The 20,697-nt window shown below is 34.0% G+C and overlaps 2 protein-coding genes across 29 annotated transcripts in view; one reads left to right on the forward strand and one right to left on the reverse strand.

Moving 5' to 3' along the window:
• Positions 1-20,697, reverse strand: part of LOC126701951 (disease resistance protein RUN1-like) — a 143,769-nt gene that overhangs the window by 64,246 nt on the left and 58,826 nt on the right. The window lies entirely within an intron of this gene.
• On the forward strand, positions 11,137-20,280 carry LOC126701965 (uncharacterized). Of its 2 annotated transcripts, none has more exons than XR_007647595.1 (2): positions 11,137-11,544; positions 13,393-13,734. XR_007647595.1 is itself a non-coding variant. In XM_050400447.1 (2 exons), exons 1-2 carry the CDS (start codon positions 11,419-11,421, stop codon positions 20,036-20,038), a joined length of 360 nt encoding a protein of 119 aa, XP_050256404.1. In that variant the 5' UTR covers positions 11,146-11,418; the 3' UTR covers positions 20,039-20,280. The 2 variants fall into 2 exon arrangements, 1 of the variants encoding a protein (XP_050256404.1); XM_050400447.1 differs by lacking the exon at positions 13,393-13,734 and adding an exon at positions 19,805-20,280 and having other exon boundaries at positions 11,146-11,544.

A 20,697-nucleotide genomic window follows, 5' to 3' on the forward strand; every position in this document is an offset into this window, starting at 1 on the left:
ATTATTTATAATTCTTTTGTCGTCGTTTTGTTAAACAATCTCTTACTTCATATATATATATATATATATATATATATATATATACTCTCACACTATACTATACTATATACTTGATGGGGGACTTGCAAGGCATGTATTGCTATTTAAAATACTTGTATAAGTGCTTGTATGATAGAAAAATGATCACATATTAGCTAATTAAGTCCAAAATTCAATTAAATTAGGCTATGCAATATTTTCTTTGTATTTAATTCTTATTCTTTTTTTACATATTAAGAGGATGAAGGAAGAGAGTGTGTGATAATTGTTATGTGTGAAGAAAAAGAAATAATTAAGAAATAAAGAAAATTTGATATTTAAAAAAAAAAGTTTAAAATAGATAATATGATGTGAGGTATTTTGAAAAGTGAGTATGTAAAATATAAAAAGCAAATATAAAAAATATGTTATTATGCTAAAATAAACATAAATTTTTACACAAACTAATATGAATTTAAGCCTAAAAAGTACCCACATCAGTTAAGTTAAAATTATGTAAATGGTCACAATAATTATGTACTTTTATATAATTAGAGCATTAGAATCCGAAATTCTAAATAAATTTTTTTTTTTAAAAAAAAACTCATTTTACACACTCAAAAACTACTTTATTTATTTTAACACATCATTTTACAACTCACCCAACATCTAATTTCTTATTTTTCATATCACACCCAACACTATTCATTCATTTATTTATTTTTCCTTCTTTTTCTCTCTCTTCCTCTTAAACCCACATAATCGGCCAAAAACCTAACCATCCACTCCATAATCAACCACTACTAGCCACAAAAACCATCACCACAACCAAAACAACCCACCACCATAACACATAGCACCCACAACCCACAAAACCCAACCCATAGCCACTGATCTAAGCACAACCCACTTACACCGCCACCAATCCAAACACACCCCAACCCAACCCAATGTCACCAATCCAAACACAACCTACTGCCAACCCAAACACAATCCAAAAATCCAATCGTTGAGACGGAAGAAAGGAGTGAGACAAAAGGTGAGAGTTGAAAAATACGAGAGAGGCAAAAGAAAGAAGAGAGAGTCAAAGGATGAGAGGGAGAGAGCCGAGAGACAAGAGATAATCACAAGAGAGATAGTGAATAAAAAAAAGTTTTTGAGTTTACAAACTTAACTACAGTAATTTCTAAATTTAAGATGTTACTGTAGCAAGTTTCTAAAAAAAAGTTAATAATACACACCTGGATAAAGCTAGGATTTTGGTGTTTAGAGGGTAAAATGGCATTTTAGGGGCTTTTACACCCCCAACATGCTAATGCTCTTTGAGCATTCGCATCAGTACGTTTAAAATTTTTAATATATTTTAACATAAAAACCTTCTTTTTTTTTACACAAATACTTTGCAAAAACACCCACAAATTGTTTTACACAAACATTTTGGCCAAATTTTGTTGTTTTTTGGGGCTATTTTTTATGTTATTTAGGCTCATTTTTATTGTTGTTTGAACTTTTATTGTTCTGTTTAAGGAGCTAAGGATTATGTTTGGGAGGGATGTTTATTTGATAAGGTAAGAATCATTGTGACATTTTATTGTGTCCCTAGCATTACTCTTATTTTTATTGAACTCAAATTCTTGAGGTTGTCAAGTCTGTGTGGTAACTGTGGTTAATATTTTTTTTTAAGGTAAAAAAAAAATGCTAATCTAAATATAATTATGTATGTAATTTTATTTTTTTGCTATGTATAACTTCTTCTTTTTTTGGCAAATTAGTCACCCTAGTAATTAGCTTGTAATCTCATAAATATGCATGACTATATTTAAAAATAAATAATTAAATACATAGTTTTTTAATATAAAACAATTCATCATTTAATTACCGTATAAGTTAAATGCTATTGATGGCCATTCTCATATTTTGTTAACTCTTATAAAAACTAATATGTAACTCGTGCTTACATACGGAAATGATAAATTGTAGTGGTACTATTGATGTTAATTTGAGTTATTAAACATATAGGACATAGTTTGATAGAACATTTGGAGGTACTAAACTAGTTTTTTCTTGCAATTTTCATTTACATTAAGTTTCTCATTACATTGCTATTACGTATATAATTTTGAAAATCACTATTAAATATTACATATACAATATTAATTCACAATTATTATATGGTAAATTCTACTAAATATAACACAAAATAATATAATAAATTAGTCAAATAATATCTCCTAAATTGAATAGGGATAGGTGTATGGGATCATTCAGCTTAATTATAGTTTGTTACGTTCAATATCTTGCATACAAAATATCTTAATAGAAACAGTATAAAAAATATGCTCATTAGTTTAAAGAAAAAATAACAACAAAAATCTAAAAAATTTAATTTGTATGTTATAATTGAATTTTCTCTAAACTTTGGTTTTTTAAAAAGCAATATAAATAAATAAATATATATATATATATATATATATATATATATATATATATATTGTGGGTTCCTCGGATGTACTGATTGTCACTACTCCTTCGCTTCAGAGCTTATAAGACAGAAAGTGGGGGAAGATTCTTTCGATGTGGGACTCCAAAGGATGCTGTGTAAAAGCCAAAGGCTCTAAATCAGTACATCCGAGGAACCCACAATAAAAAATAACTGGTGGTACACTACTCCTTCTCTTCAGAGCTTATAAGGCAGAAAATGGAGGAAGATTCTTTCGATGTGGGACTCCAAAGGATGCTGTGTAAAAGCCAAAGGCTCTAAATCAGTACATCCGAGGAACCCACATATATATATATATATATATATATATATATATATATATATATATAACCTAGTTAGTAATGGACCGTACATAATCTTGGTATATTACATAAATGACTTATAAACTTGAGTTTCTTTTAGTTATACAAAAAAAGGGCTTATAAATAAAAAATCATTCAAAAATAATGTTTTTTTTTTAATGGTTTATTTATATTAGACTCCTCATTTTTTTAAAACTCAATTAACTCATTTGGCACAAAAACTATAAAAAATAAATAAATAAATAAATAAAGATTAGATGGCACACATGACACAAAATTAAACTCTAATTGAAATCCAATTTTTATATTGAATTAACTCACTTGACACAAAAATATAAAAACTTAGATTAGATGGGACATGTGGCACAAAATAGACTCTAATTGAATTCCAATTTGAAATCTAATTGAATTTTATCTTATATTTACCTATTAATATATACTAGTGTGTAGCACCGTGCATACTCACGGATACAATTAAAAACAATTACAATTATACAATTCAAAATATACATTTCTTTTAGAAGATATTCAAATTATATATGGTATTAGCTTACACTTTTTTTAAACCATATATTTCTAAAATATGTAATATATATATATATATATATATATATATATATATATAATTCACTTGCCACAAAAATAAAAAACTTAGATGGACACGTGGTGGAAAAATAAACTCCAATTGAAACCTAATTTAGAATCTAATTGGATTTGGACTCTTCAATTTTTACACTCAATAATTCATTTGGCACAAAATTAAAAATTAAATGTGACACATAGCGCAAAATTGAGAATCTAATTAAATTAAAATTTTCAATTTCACCTGGAGTTCCTAGACCATCTTTTGCAAACAAACTCCATTATTTCCAATCTGGCAATCCTTAAATTATCTGTTTTATATACCCCAAGTTTCATGTTGATTTCAAATACATTAATTCCTTTACAAATTAGGAACTATTAGAGATACCTGGCTTGATGAACTCTATTGCATATGCTAATATTGATATGCTTTCTTGTTCAAATGCAAAGAAACCATTAAATGTGTAGTAGTGTTATTTTTCTAAAAATCCTAGTGCAGACCATTGAACTTCTATATTATAGTTTTAGTACTAAAAGGAGTTTAGATAACCCAATGCACCTTTTAGTAGGCTTAACCACCTCCCCTCCCTCTTCCCTCTTCCCCCTTTTGCTAGAACCATTGCCCCCTCTTAAACACACAAAATCTTGAACTAAGCCCCATGAGCTATCTTACAATGCATCATAGAAAAATGATACTTTTATTTGGACCAATCAAACCCAGAACCTAATCAATTTGCTCATTTATCATAATGTCAATATTTGTAAGAGTATTGTGGTAAACAACACCTTTACATGATGAAATAATCTCTGCATAACTGATAAAAAGGGAATAATATCTCTTCTCCATAAATTATAAACTACGCAACTCAGTTAATTGCATATGGTTTTCATCGCCCCAATTAGTTGCACATTACATGCCATCATTCAACAACATCAAAAACATGTCATAGCACTAAAGAAAAACAAGTACTTATTTTGTAGCAATTTGTTATACTCACTATAGAGATATATAAGTTATTTACCTGAGCAAGAACAAAGTCTGCAAACTGTACATTAGATTCCAAGGTCTCTCAAACAACCTATAAATTATTTGAAAGCATGAGTGAGAAGTAGGAAATATGACATGTAAATAATTTTCTTATTTCTTCTACTCAGCCAATTGATAAATCATGGGCAGAAGACAACTTACAGCTATAGACTCTGCCTTTTCTAAATTAAGGTCATGATCAACGTCATCAGTGATAGGCCAAAAATATATTGACCCCTTGTGATGAATTAACCAATTAATTAGCCAAGTTAATTAATTAATCCGATTAACATGCAATACACATGGTAGCACAAACAAATCACCAACTAAGTTAATATGCAGCGGAAAATAAAGTTGACACGGTGATTTGTTTACGAATGGGGAAAACCTTTATGGCAAAAACCCTACCGGGTGATTTTAAGGTCATCACTCTCGAGAATCCACTATTATCACAACAAGCAGTTACAAGTAAAGGATTCCCAGTACCTTATACCAACCTACAGTTGAACCCTTACCCTAATACCCAATTAGACTTGTTCTGTAGTGACAATCTCTCATTTTCAATGCACGGCTCCCAGTATATGACTAATCACCAACTTGAGAAGGATGTTAGTTGCAAAGTTCTTCAGTTTATCAACACGAAGAAAATCACGAAACTCCTTAGTTACAAAACTCTACGGCGTACAAACACAGTAGCTTTTTGAAGAGAAAGATAAACTAGGGCATATGTCTTCAGTCACAATATGCTTGTGAAAAACTTTTGCATCAAGTTGCATCCACTTGCACTAGTTGTGACGGCCCTTAAAATAATCCTTATATATATTTAGGGTTGTGAGAAAAGAAAGCCTAAACATATATACAAGGATTGGAGTGAAATCAGATTTGAAAAACTGATTTTTGTAAATCTCGATAGATAGGGTATCTATCGAGCAGCTGTCGAGCTTCGGGCAAAAGCTGCGTTTTAAACCTCGATAGATGCTATCTGTCGAGCTAGCTGTCGAGTTTTAAAATTTAGCACTTTTTCACTTGTTTCTTGGACAGAATTGCATGGTTTTAACACTTGGACTTGAACTCTTGTTCCTTGAAGCATTAAACACATCCTAAATCTACCCAATTACAAGTAAAGTGCGTTTTGTCATAGGATTAGCCAATTCTAAATGACATATGTTCCTAACATGATTCACATATGTCCTTACAATCAGCATGGCAAAGGTTTTCATATTGGGAAAATACTTGCTCAAAACCCAAACCGCTAATTTAAGTTGCACATGCTCTTTCAATTTCAGCACCAACTTTATGTAGGATATAAAGCAAGCCGGACAACGAACTTGCACATAAGCATACTTTCTAATACAAATTTCCGTACCTCTTAGTTGAAAGCATCTCCAAAATACACAAGAAGGTCCAGGAAACATCTAGTTGCGACTCTCTCACTAAAGACAACACAAAACATGAGTGAAAAATCACAAAACTTTTTGCAACAAAGCAACTCAAACATTTCAAAATACCTAAAACATACCCACCCAAAGCATACCAACCACAAACCAACATATATAAATCCATCAAAAAAACGTTTAAAAAACAAAGACAAAACAACTAAACTCATAATTGCAAGCGGCATCACAATTGAGGAGAGAAATAGAAGATCGGCTTGAAGGTGGTGGTGGCACTCTGATCTCTCTCTCTCTCTCTCTCTCCCTCTTCGCCTTAAGGGCCCTCTCTTCCTCTCAGTGCCTTACGATTGTCTCTCCAACTCTCGATTTCAATATAGATCTCTCTCTCTCTCTCTCTCTCTCTCTCTCTACGCCTTAAGGGCCCTCTCTTCCTCTCAGTGCCTTACGATTGTCTCTCCAACTCTCGATTTCAATATAGATGGTGATACAGTGCATTTCAACGGTCTACAAAATCTGGTCCAAGTTCATTGACTCTTAAGTGTTATTACGTTGGTCTCTTTGGTTTTCACATTTGGCATGAAAATTAAAACTACTAACTTTGACATAATAACTCACTTATAACACAAATTAAGAAGTTAAATTGGGCAAGTGGTGCAAAATTCAGATTTGAATTGAACACCTGGAATAATAGTTATGATGTAGTTCCCACATAAATCTAGACACATGGCACAAAATTGGAGCTCTAGTTTGGAAGTCTAATTTGAGTTTCTCTCAACTTCACCTATTATTATATATATAGACTAGCTTGTAACCCCATGCATATGCATGGATACATTTAAGGCAAAAATGCACTTTTGGTCCCTACGTTTTGAGCCTATTTACAATTTGGTCCCTAAATCGATTTAGCTCCTAGGTCAGTCCCTGATTTTTAAAAATCGTTTTTAAAATAGTCCTTGCCGTCAACCCAGTAACAGAAAATGCTGAGGTATTAAACAGAATGTACTGTTTGCTGATGTGGCTAATAAAATAATAATAAAAAAAATATTTAAAATTTTTTAAATGCCATGTCAGCATTTTCTGAATTAAAAAAAGCCAAGTCCTTTTAATTAAAAAAATAAAAATAATTTATATTTTTCAATTTCAATTTAATTCAAACTAAATAAATAAAGAAAATTTTAAATTTGATTTTATTATTATTATTATTATTATTATTATTATTATTGCTTTCATTATTTTTTAGCTAAGAACACAATAACTTGTTCTTCAAAATCCAAGAACAATCAAACCTAGAACAATGCAATATTTCATACAAAATCCCTATCCTCCACCGAAACCTCCAGAACATGAAAAATTCATCAAACCCAAACCAAAACAACATGAGAAAACCAACCCAGAAAAATCATCAAACCTCCAACCCAGAACTTCATCAAACAACACCCCACCAATCAACAACACCAAATCCGCCATCAACAACACAAAATTCGTCGTCAACAAACCCAAATCCACCATCAACTCGCCATCAACAGCACCGAATCTAACTAGTCGAAGCCCAGTCTGAGTCACGGTCCATTAAACAGTACAAAAAGGACCACCGATCTCCACCCCGATCAAACCCAGAAAAACCCAACCCTCTCCAACAAAAACAACCACCCCAACTACCGATCTCCACCCCGACCAAACCCAGAAAAACCCAGCCCTCTCCAACAAAAACGACCACCCCGACCACCGATCTCCACCCCGACCAACCCAGAAAAACCTAGACCTCTCCAACAAAAACGACCACCCCGACCACCGATATCCACCCTGACCAAACCCAAAAAAACCCAGCCCTCTCCAACCAAACCCAGCCATCTCCATCTCCAACCAAACCCATAATCCAAGATCCATGGATTACCGATCTCCACCTCCATTACCGACCACCCCACGGAAAACTAGAAAAACCCAAAGATTAGAGAGTCAGGTTTAGAGAGAGAGAGAAAGGGATTGAAAGCTTGAACAAAGAAAGATACAAACAAAGATATGCACCAAGAGACAGAGAAAGAGAGGATTTGAAGAAAAAAAAAGGAAAAGAAAAGAAGAAAGATACAAACACAATCACACAAGTACTCACCATATTTATTTATTAAGTTATTTTTATTTTGATTTTTCTTTTTTTAGTTTATCTTAAAAGAAAGAAGAAAATGAAATAGATACAAACACAAACACAAACACAGACACGCCAGCCTAGAATGAGAAGAGGTGTTAACTTAATGTTTGTTTGTTAAGAAAGTTCAAGAAAAATTGAAACTATAAATTGTTTTCTCAATATTTAAAATTGAAAAAGGGTTTTTTTTTTTTTTTTTTTTTTTTTTTGAATTTTTTCAGTTTAATTATTTTGAATTTTTTATTAATTAAAATGCTGACTTGTCATTTTTAAAAGCAAAATAAATTTTTTTAATATTATTTTATTTGCCATGTTAGTGATTAACATGCCACCTATGCACTTTGTTTGCCACCTCAGCATTTTCTGTCACTGGTTTAATGGCAGGGACTATTTTAAAAACGATTTTTAAAAATCAGGGATTGACCTAGGAGCTAAATCAATTTGGGGACCAAATTGTGAATAGGCCCAAAATGTAGGGACTAAAAGTGCATTTTCGCCTACATTTAAAAATATAAAAAGATGCATAGTATAATTCATATATATATAATTTAAATACTATTGATAGTCATTTTTATATTTTGTTAACTCTTTAAAAAAATTCTTGTAAGAATATTATTATGTATAAAATGTATACTTTCCATATATTTTTTTATTACTTCTTAATTTTAGTTATTGTGAAGCACCTTTTTTTTTTATGATTCATTTATTCTAAATTTTTTGATTTTTGTACTAAATAACTCATTTGGATGAATATTTATGATGTGGTTCCACATTTGATTCTAAAATTAGGAAATAAAACCCTCTCTAAAAATAAATAATTTAGAACACGTGGCACAAAATTGGACCATAATTTGAAGTTCTAATTGGACTTTCTCTAAACTTTGCCTATTAATATATATATATACACATATTAGCATGTAACCCATGCAAACGCATTGATACATTTAAAATTAAACATAATTTTTATTATAAATATTTAAATAATTAGTGAAATTATTTTTAAAAAATAGCATGTTACACATGCATACATATGGATACATTTAAAATTAAAAATAATTTTTGTAAGAACCTGGTTTGAACTCCTAGGCCCAAAAAGCCCAAAATAATAAATTTGTAGAGAATAGGTTAGAAAACAGGGCTTTAATGAATTAAGTGGCAAGTAAACAGATCTTGATGACAAAGAAAGGAAGATAACAAATTTACACTAAGGAAAATATCCTCGGCAACGTTCGAGGAGACTGGTTCCTATAAATTACTCTTGAAGTTCTATTACAAGTTTGATTCCTAATTGCTACAGTGTTTTTGTTTTTTTTTTGGATCCCTTCTTCATGGAGGGTTTCTCATGTTATATAGTCTCCTTTCAACGATCTTGGTCCTACACTTGTTGGTCATCTAAGCCACTACTTAAGTGCTTGTGCCATCGGACACCCTCTCTGGTCCTCTGTGAGTTGGGAAGGCCAAGGTAGCACTGTTCTGGGGTCTTCTCCACATAAATGCGGCTAGAAAGTTAGTTGCAAAGTATTCAATGCGGTGGCAGCAGTTTTTTCTTAGATATTTCTAAGCTCCTAGCCTTCTGGTACACTTAAGGTACACGCCCCTATCACTGGAGCTTCCTGGAAGGTTACCTTGAACCTTAGGATACACATTTGAGCCATGCTTAGCCTATCCGTGGAGACATTCCTCCTCCAACCACCCTCCCATTCGTATCTTGCTCGTTAGATTCTAAGCTTAACCCATCCAACACCATTCATTTGTTCTCGGATTATTATACTCTCCGCCAAGACCCAAGGCCCAATCTACCATTTGGGCCCTTAACCCTACAATTTTTATCATAAAAATATAAAATAATTAGTCAAATTATTATTTTTGAAATGCAAATTTAATTAGTCACATATTAAATTCTTAACTAAATTTAATACTACTTCTAATAATTTTTTTTTCTAATTTTTAATAAGATAGAACATGTAGTAATTTTTGTTGTGTAGTGATTTTTAATTTTATTGAGTAGGGCAAGACTTAGATACAGTATTTAGGTACCGTTCCTTAGGTTCCTCTCTTCAAATTCTGCATGTAGATTTTTTCTCATGGAAATGAAGTATATTTTTTAGTTAAGTAGCCATATGGCAGAATTTTAATAAGGGAACCTAAGGAACAACACCTAAAGTACTGTATTTAAATTTTGCCCTATTGAGTATATGTGATTGGTTTTTATTTATTTATAATTTTATAGTTCATTAATATTAGATTCTTAGTATTTTGCATTCATTAACTCACTTAACACAAAGATGAAAAAACTTAAGTGGACACATAACGCAAACTTAAATAGATAATTATGGCCAAAGGCTTTGTAGCTGAATTGGCACATTCTCATGCATAAAATGCTTGTGTTTGGGGGTTTAGGGTTCGAGTTGCAGGGTTAGCAGCATGTTGTAAATTTTTTTTTTTTTTTTAAGAATCCAAACTTGTCGTTATTTTATTAATTAACTGGAAAATTCGCAGATACAAAATGAAAAATATCTGGTGGAACATCCTCCATCCAGATTAAAACAGGAAAAGAAAGCCTTGCTCTCTGAGCTAAGGCATGGGCCACAGTGTTACCCTGCCTCCTAACATAAGAGAAAGATTTGGTTTGTAATAAACCAGTTATAGACTCAATGTCTTTTACAATGTGTCCTATACTATGCAAAGAACTGTTCCCTTCAGCAAGTGCCTTAGTTACAATCTCTGCATCTCCTTCAAAGATGGCATGTGCAAAGCCCAGCTCAAGGGTGAACTGTACTGCTCTCCGTGCTGCTAGGACCTCAAGAACCTCTATGGAAGCTGGTTTGGGGATTTTTTCTGCTAAGGCCGCCATGACATGACCCCTATGGTTTCGGACAACCACACCTATCCCTGCTTGGTCCGATTCTACAAACATAGCCCCATCAAAATTCGTCTTCACCGTTACTCCTTCTGGTGGCTTCCATTTGATGTTTCGTTGTGTCACTGTTTTTACTCCATGTTGTAATTATCTCTAAAAAAAAAAAAAAAAAAAAAGATTATTATCATGTGTTATCTACATAAATTTAGATAAATAGCACAAAATTGAATTTTCCCATTTTGTCTATTAAAAAAAAAATCATATAGAGAGAGAATGTAAGAAATATTATAAGACCCTCAAACGGAAGAAATAATTATCATATGGGACACATACTCAACGTCAGCATACATACCACCCAATAAAAATAAGACACGTGCAAGGGGTAATACCACCATACGCCAAATGGAATTGTCCCCCAAACCATTTCAATAGCCCGCCTGCCGGCTCCCTTTCTCTTGTCTCTCTTTTTGAAGTCAAATATCATTTCAGAAACTTCTCTGTCCCTGTCTCAACAAAAAGCTCAGCTACGTTGTCGGGGATTTCACTCTTTTTTCACTCAAAATCTCGGATGTGCCACTACCGTCAGTGATTGATGGGTAACTGTTGTGAGTCTTGTGACTCTGATGAAGAAGGACCTCCGGTGTCGGGTATCCCCCATGGCGATCCAGGATCTCCGCGGCAAAGACTGAGAGTCGAACAAGTAAAGCAGCGTAGTCAGGTATAAATTAATAACCCAAAAAACCAATCTTAGTAGTTAGAACTTGGAACTATCTGTAACGAAGTTTTTATTTCATGCGTTGACGTCGGTTGAATGTAAAATAAATAAAAAATTGGCACTTTTTGCACATTTAACCCAAAATTCTCCCATATTATACTGTTAATTAAGTTAAACTTGTATAAATTTACATAATTGCTACAATAATGATGTACGTTGTAACTTTGTATTCAATATTTTATTAATTTCTCGCTTTCTCTTGGTCTTCCTTGTTTGTGTCTCTTTTCCAATTCCCCTCACTCTCTTCTCTCTCTATCCCTCTCCTCATTTAAACAAGACAATATTTTTGCAAATCTAACCACCACCGCCACAACCTATTACAATACATGATATTCTAATCATAAAAACAACCCAAAACTAGAGCTGAGTTTTGTCGGGTCAGGTCGGTTTTTTAGCCACCAGCAACCTGACCCAAAATTTCCAGGGAGGAACTTGACCTAATCCCAAAATCTTTATTGCGGATAAATGCAAGTATTTGATGAAGACCTTCAATTGTAATATATGACATCATTCATTACAAAAATTTAAATATTGTGCCAATGTACATCTTAGCAAAACTCAATTACTTATTATTAGAATAATATGATATTCATTATTACTCTTAGAAGTTTTTAGTGAGTAGATACTGCATTTAGCAAGTAGATTCTAAGAAACTATCATAACAAATAAATACTCATATATTAAAATAGTTACTCTAAGTTTAAGTGCATTATTTCATTCTTCTTCAAATAAAAGTTCTATCTTAATTCCCTCATTCAAAGGGGCAACACGTGCCTTACATGTGCCACCCAAACTAGTAGTCATTTATACTACTAGTAACATAATTTTTTGTTTGAGTTTTATCATTTTGTGAATTAAAATATTTTCACATAAATTTTTAAACTCTCTAAATTACTCCTATTTGTTGGTTAAATAATTTTAAATTAAAAACATAAACGGTTAAAAGAGTAACCTATTGTTCCTAAGTTTTTGGCTATTTTCTTTCTCTTTTTTTAAGGCAATTGTTAATAAACCATAGTAAAAAACTTGTAAAACCATTTTTATAAAAAAATTGTCAATATTATTTTATCATTCTCAATAAAATATTTTTAAAAGTAGTTCTTAACACAATTATGACCCAAAAAACTAATAAATTAAAAAGAAAGAGACCCACATAGTACGAAATCAGACTAATGGACTGAGAGACCCACTTAGTACCCGTTTGGATACAGCTGCTAAAGGTAGCGTATGCATCTTGGCTTTTTTTTTTTTTTTTTTTTTTTTGAGAACATGCACTGTGGGACTCATGCAGGAAGAGAAGAGAGGTTTTTTGCTTTTCTAGCGGGTCTCATGCATTGTTCAAAGGACTTAAAAGTATTTTATTAAAAAAAAAACTTTAAAATTGGATCTCACAATATTATTCACATATTTAAAAATTATTTTACTACAATATTTTTAATTTTTAACAAAATAAACTATATCTAAACACAACTTTATTAATCTAATCATGTACTGTGAGAATACAAATAAAAAAGTGTCCGGTTAGTAAATCCCAATAAAAAGTTACAAAAGTCAAAAAGAGCGTAGAGCCTAGGAGTAGGACATGACTGAGAGAGAGAGATATATGAGAGAAATAGAGCAGTTACATACTTGCAAGTCTGTCACCATCTTCACAAGTGAAAGGGTCCTGTCCTCAATATGGAGTTTTTAGTGTCACTCATGTTTGTACTTATAAAGTTATATATGGAATTTTCTTTTTCTTTTTTGGGTCAAATTTTTTCTTTTTAATCGAGTCAATGCATTTGCTATCAGAATCCAAGTAAGGATGAAGTCACCAAGACTAGTGGCAAGAGCAGAGAAGCATCCAGCAACACAAAGGATTAAAGACTTACAGAGTTGGAGATTCTATAACAGAGCATAAACGGCAAGGCTGTATAAGTGAAGATTGATGTATAGACGACTTGTAGTTTAGTCTGTTCAAGTATTCACTTAAGTGTTAGCACGTGGGAAGTTAGTTATTTCTGTAGCTTGCACGTGTAGTGGTTTGTTATTTTTCTGTTAGTTAGTTAGCTTTCGTGTTCACACCTGCATACACTGGTATATATATGTATTGCTTGTATTCGAGAATCAATTAATGAAATATACAGTTTTCAACTTCTGAATCTGTGATATGGTATCAGAGCAAAATTCCTAAATTCCTATAGGATTTTTTTTTTTCGTTTTTCTTTCTTATCTCTCTCAATTTTCCGAGAAAATTTCTCTCTGTTCTTGAGAAAATTTTGTCTTCTGGAAATTGAGGTTGATTCTTCAATCGCCAATTGTCATCTATGGCTTCTACTACAAATACAAATGATTCTACAGATGCTTCCACATCTGTGAATCCATCTTCTTCACCAATGGACAATCCTATGGATAACCCTCTGTTTTTACATCATGTAGAGAATCCAAGTTTAGTCCTCGTTACACAGCCATTGTTAGGTGGTGAAAATTATGCAGCTTGGGCTCGTGCAGTCAGGAAAGCTTTACTCACAAAGAACAAACTAGGGTTTATTGATGGAAGCTTGACTCTTTCATCACCATTGGTATCAACTCCTTCGAATGTGCAAGCATGGATAAGAAGTGATAATATGGTTGGGACATGGCTAACCAATTCAGTCTCACCAAAGCTCCAATCAAGCATCATTTATGAAGATACTGCCCTAGAAATTTGGAATGACTTGAAGAATCGTTTTGCTCAAACGAATGGACCTAGAGTTTTCAATCTTCAAAAGGACATAGCTGAACTTCATCAAGGTGAATTGTCTATCACTGACTTCTTTACTCAACTAAAGGTGTTTTGGGATCAATTACAGAGCCTTAGTCCGTTTCCTACTTGCACATGTGGTAAATGCATTTGCAATGTCAACAAGAAACTCACTGATTTACAAATGAGAGAATCTGTCATGAAATTCCTCATGGGATTGAATGATTCTTTCTCCCAAGTTCGATCTCAGGTTCTGCTTATGGATCCAATTCCATCTCTTAGTAAGGTGTACTCCTTACTAATTCAAGAAGAGACACAAAGATCAGTACCTAATTCAGCTTTTGTCAAGGTTGACTCTACTGCTTTAGCTGCTAAATTGACCAATGAACATCTTGGTTCGTTTCTTGGTGGTACTGTTGGGAGAGGAAAGGAAAGACCAATTTGCACACATTGTGGCAAGACTGGTCACACAGTGGATAAATGCTATAGAAAGCATGGTTTTCCACCAGGTTTCAAGTTCAAGAACAAGCCATTTATGGCTCATCAAGTGTCTTCAGATATGCTAGTTGCCCCTACTCCAATTGCTTCACCAATGCATCATCAATCTGTTTTCACTCCTGAACAGTATCAGCAACTTCATGCTTTATTTGGGGCTTCAACTTCATCCACTCTACCTTCTGCTCCAGTCAGGGATGCTTCAATGGCAAATGTAGCATCATTTTCTACATCTATCACTACTCCAATGTCAGGTATTGACCTATCTCATAGTGTCTTTTCTGCCCAAGTAGTGAATAGAAGGATCTATGATAAATGGACATGGGTGTTAGATACTGGGGCTACTGACCATTTTGTTTGCTCAGTTGATCTATTGACTTCAATCACTAGTACTATACAATCCTTGGTGCATTTGCCTAATGGGGAATCAGCTCAAATCACTCATATTGGCACTGTTGTTCTTTCCACTTCACTTACACTCACTAATGTTCTTTGTGTTCCCTCATTTAGTTTCAATCTATTATCTGTTAGTTCACTCACATTATCTCAGCCTTATTGCCTTGTTTTCCTTTCCAATTACTGTTTTATTCAGGACCTTTTACCTTGGAAAACGATTGGGATGGGCAAGGCTGTTGATGGCTTGTATTTGTTGCAGTGTGACAGTCTCCAACATATTTCTCCTTCTTCCCTTGCTGATTACTTCAGCAGTCATAAGTCTACTGCCTCTTTTTCTCCTTTTTCTGCAGCAACTTCTACAGGTTCTGCATCATCTTCTCTTTGGCATGCCAGATTAGGACATCCTTCAGATATGAAGCTTAAAGCTTTAGGTCCTAGTCTTCCTTCTTTACAATTTCTTTGTAATAAGACTTGTCATATTTGTCCTATGGCCAAGCTTAAACGCTTACCATTTCCTTTCAATAATAAAATATGTGCATGTGCTTTTGATTTAGTTCATATGGATGTTTGGGGCCCTTATTCAGTTCCTACTTTGGATGGTCACAAATATTTCTTGACCATTGTAGATGATGCAACCCGAGCCACTTGGCTTTTTCTTATGAAATCCAAATCTGATGTCAGATCTTTATTTCAATCTTTTTATGCTATGATTGTTACACAATTTAGCCAACATATTAAAGCCATTAGGACTGACAGTGCCAAAGAGTTTGCCATGACTGACTTCCTTAGTTCACATGGCATTATTCATCAAACTAGTTGTGTCTATACCCCACAACAAAACTCTGTTGTAGAGAGAAAACACCAGCATCTACTCTCCATTGCTAGGGCTTTACAGATTCAATCCCAAGTTCCCTTGTCCTTTTGGGGTGATTATGTTTTAACTGCTGCATACCTCATCAATAGGCTTCCTTCTCCCTTGCTACATGATAAAACACCTTTTGAGCTCTTGTTTCATAAGCCTCCTGAGTACAATCATCTCAAAGTCTTTGGCTGTCTGTGTTTTGCCTCTACCATTGTTCATACCAGAAACAAATTCTCCCCAAGGGTAAGAAAATGTGTTTTCCTTGGCTACCCGTGTAATGTCAAAGGTTATAAGCTTTATGACCTTGATTCTCATGTTGTCTTTGTATCCAGGGATGTTCTATTTCATGAATCTGTAATCCCTTTTGTGTCTTCTTCCACTGGTTCCATTCCTCTCAATTCCTTGCCCTTGCCATGTGCTTCACCTGTTCCTCCCTTACATGATGAGGCTTTTCTGTTTCAACCTGCCACTTCTGCCTTTTCTCCTCATTCTATCACTCAAGTTCATCATAATATTGATAATGATTTACTTGATGATGTCCCAGAAGCTCCCCTTGATCCTATTGCAGATCCTATTCCCATTAGAAAGTCTACTAGAACCATTAAAAGACCTTCATACTTACAGGAGTTCCACTGCAATAATGTCACTTCTGTCCAGCCCTTGCCTTCTTCCCACTCAGGTACATCTCATCCTCTTTCTTCTCATGTGTCCTATCAGCATCTTTCTCCCTCCTATAAAACCTTCTGTTGTGCCATTTCTTCACTTGTTGAACCTCAGTTTTACTATCAAGCTGTCTCTGATCCCCAATGGCAGGCTGCCATGGCAGCTGAGATAGTAGCACTTGAGGCTAACCATACTTGGACCTTGACACCCTTACCTCCTGGTAAGAGGTCCATTGGCTGCAAATGGGTGTACAAAATCAAATATAAGGCTGATGGAACCATTGAGAGATACAAAGCTAGGTTGGTGGCTAAGGGCTTCACTCAAAAGGAAGGCATTGATTACTTTGAAACCTTCTCTCCAGTGGCTAAAATGGTGTCTGTCAAGGTTCTTCTTGCTGTTGCTGCCATTAAGGGTTGGTCTCTTAGTCAATTGGATGTCAATAATGCTTTTCTGCATGGAGATTTGGATGAAGAGGTGTATATGGCTCTTCCACAGGGGTTTCACAGCCAGGGGGAGGTTGTTTGTAAGCTTAACAAATCCATTTATGGTCTCAAGCAAGCCTCTAGGCAGTGGTTTGCAAAGTTTTCAAACACTCTAATTCAGCTTGGTTTCATTCAATCCAAGGCTGACTACTCTTTGTTTACTAGAAGACATGACAACATTTTCATGATTCTCTTAGTCTATGTAGATGATGTTTTGATAGCTTGCAATGACAAGGCTGAAGTGGACAAGTTTAAAATCATGCTAGATGATAAGTTCAAGCTTAAGGATTTGGGGAATTTGAAATATTTCCTTGGTTTGGAAGTTGCAAGATCAGACAAAGGAATTGCTCTTTGTCAACGAAAATACACCCTTGAGCTGCTCAATGATGCTGGTTTACTGGGCTGTAAGTGTGCTAAGACTCCCATGGAGCACAACTTAAGACTTAGCAAGTTTGAAGGTGAAGAATTGAAAGATCCCAGCCATTACAGAAGGCTTGTGGGCAGGCTCTTGTACTTAACAATCACAAGGCCTGACATTACATTTGTTGTCCATAAACTCAGTCAGTTTATGTCCAAGCCAAGGAGACCCCATTTGGATGCAGCACATAGAGTGTTGCAGCATTTGAAGGGTGAACCAGGCAAAGGACTTATGTTTTCTTCCAAGACAGACTTGCATTTGAAAGGATTTGCAGATGCAGATTGGGCTGCATGTCCTGACACTAGGAGATCCGTGACTGGCTATAGCATCTTCATTGGTGATTCTTTAGTATCTTGGAAATCCAAGAAGCAGTCCACAGTGTCAAGATCATCAGCTGAGGCTGAATACAGATCCATGGCCGTTGCAACATGTGAACTTGTGTGGATTTTGTATTTTCTCAAAGATATTGGTGTGAATCATGACAAGGAAGCCTTATTGTTCTGTGACAGCCAAGCTGCATTGCACATTGGTTCCAATCCAGTCTTCCATGAGAGGACAAAACATATAGAAATCGATTGTCATGTGGTTAGGAATAAGGTGTTGGAAAGGGTGATTAAGTTGAATCATGTTAGATCAAATTGTCAGTTGGCCGATCTGCTCACTAAAGCTCTGAATTATAATCAATTCTCCATTCTTAGTTGTAAAATGGGGATGATTAATATACATGCTCCTGCTGCTCTTGAGGGGGAGTATCAGAATCCAAGTAAGGATGAAGTCACCAAGACTAGTGGCAAGAGCAGAGAAGCATCCAGCAACACAAAGGATCAAAGACTTACTCACAAAGTTGGAGATTCTATAACAGAGCATAAACGGCAAGGCTGTATAAGTGAAGATTGATGTATAGACGACTTGTAGTTTAGTCTGTTCAAGTATTCACTTAAGTGTTAGCACGTGGGAAGTTAGTTATTTCTGTAGCTTGCACGTGTAGTGGTTTGTTATTTTTCTGTTAGTTAGTTAGCTTTCGTGTTCACACCTGCATACACTGGTATATATATGTATTGCTTGTATTCGAGAATCAATTAATGAAATATACAGTTTTCAACTTCTGAATCTGTGATATTTGCATCTTGTTAATTTGTTTTCATCGGACAATTAGCAATTTAGCATTACTCTGTCTATAATTTTTTATTTGTCTAGAATTTTTCATCTATTTTATACTAAAATTTTTTATTTTTTTATTTTTTTTAATTTTACATAGTCATTTTACAAAAACACCTGTATCATATTATCTTTTATACACTCATTTCCAATATAATATCAATTTTTCATTTATTTTTTATTATTATTCTGTTTTTTCTTTTAATTGGTTTTCCTTTGTTTTCTCATCAAACAAACACAATTTAATCCAAATCACACTCACAGCATCCTTGACAGACACAACCACAGCCTCTCTTCCTCAACCAAAACCCCCACATCCAAATCACAGAAAATTCAAGCCAAGAACCACTAAGCAAACATCCACCAAAATCAATAAATCGGCAAAATTGGTCTGCAAAATTACAATCAGCAAACCACCGAGCAAAACCAATCGCTTGCCTCCGCTAGATCTTGTCAGTCAGTGCCGAAGAGGAAAAATGATTGCTCTGTCATGGGTTTTTGATTGTGAAAAAAAAAAAGAAATATCCAAAGACATGATAAAAGCCTAAGCAAAGCCTAATATTAATATCATCAACCATAGATTGAAAGATAGAAAGAAAGAAACAGAAAGAGATTGAAGAAGAGCTAAACCTGAAGGGAGTTGTGCTTGGGTGTGTGTTGTAGGACTCTGATGTTGATTGCAATTCTCTCTTTGTGGTTAGGATTCTAGGATGAGCAGTTAGATAAACTTTGTATAAAGTCATAGACAAGTGAGAAAGAGAAGAAGCCATAGACAAGGGAGAGAAGACGCACGAGCAAGCAGGGATAGAAAGAGAGAGAGGAAGAGAGAGAAATTAATTAAATAATTATATGCAAATGAACAATAACCATCTATATTTACACTGTTATTATAGTATCTTTTTATTTTTACAAGACTTCAGAAAAACTGATGCTGGTATTTTTTATGTTATGTTGTGTAAATTTCTTCACTTTTTATTTTTTACAATGATTGATGCAATTGCTTTCAGTGGGAGGAATTTGTAGATTGGCTTCGTCGGTGGTGGCAGGGTGATAATGAGTCGTGTGATATTGAGCGGTGTGATAATGAGCATGGTGATAATGAGCAGAGTGATGGTGACCATATTTATGAGCAAAAGGTGCAAATACTTGTGGAGATGGGCTTTGCTGAAGATGATGTAAGAAGAGCTCTAAATGAAAATGGTTGTAATGAATTATTGGCTCTGCTCATGCTTTGCGTATAGAATACGAATACAGAGGCTTAGTTTGAATCTCTAAGTTCCTCATCTAGACTAGGCCCTGATTTTGATGTCTTTTAATTCTTTATATACCATGTTTTTTTTAACCATATCTATCTTCTGATGTAACTCAATCCATGAGAGTGACAACTCACTTATTGTCGAGCAACTTTTGCCGTGGGTAGAGTTACCATAACTATCAGTGCAATTGAAGTGTTCAAAATTGAAGAATTAATGTTTTGTGTTCAGCACCTTGTTTTAATGAACTAATTAATGATTTGAGGAGAAGCTAGATAACAATTTAACTATGGGAGTTTGTTCTTAGGAGAAAAAGTTATCTCATGCATAATATATATGCATCATTTTTTGTGTGTGCACGTTCCTCATATAACTGTGACTTACATAATATAATATAATATAATAGGGATGATGTATAAAATTGTTGCAACTTGCTTGATAAAGATGGACTCAATTACTAAATACTATTATACAAGGATCCCAATAATTGACTTGTAATTTATGATTAGAGTTCAAAATGAATGTAATTAATCCATTCATAAGCATCACGCTAAGCCCTACCCCATCAACGGCGAAAAAACACCATCATTTTGTGTTTTCTTCTTCTTTTTTGTTTTTAATATCTATCATTAAAATGCTCTTCTTTT

Source organism: Quercus robur, chromosome 10 (assembly GCF_932294415.1).
Source record: "Quercus robur chromosome 10, dhQueRobu3.1, whole genome shotgun sequence".
Lineage (NCBI taxonomy): Eukaryota > Viridiplantae > Streptophyta > Magnoliopsida > Fagales > Fagaceae > Quercus > Quercus robur.

Excerpts from the sequence above, each read along its gene's own strand:
- LOC126701965 (XM_050400447.1), top strand. The coding sequence starts at position 11,419 with ATGGGTAACTGTTGTGAGTCTTGTGACTCTGATGAAGAAGGACCTCCG. Across the intron at positions 11,545-19,804 it reads AAGTAAAGCAGCGTAGTCAG|TGGGAGGAATTTGTAGATTG; the intron begins GTATAAATTAAT and ends AATTGCTTTCAG.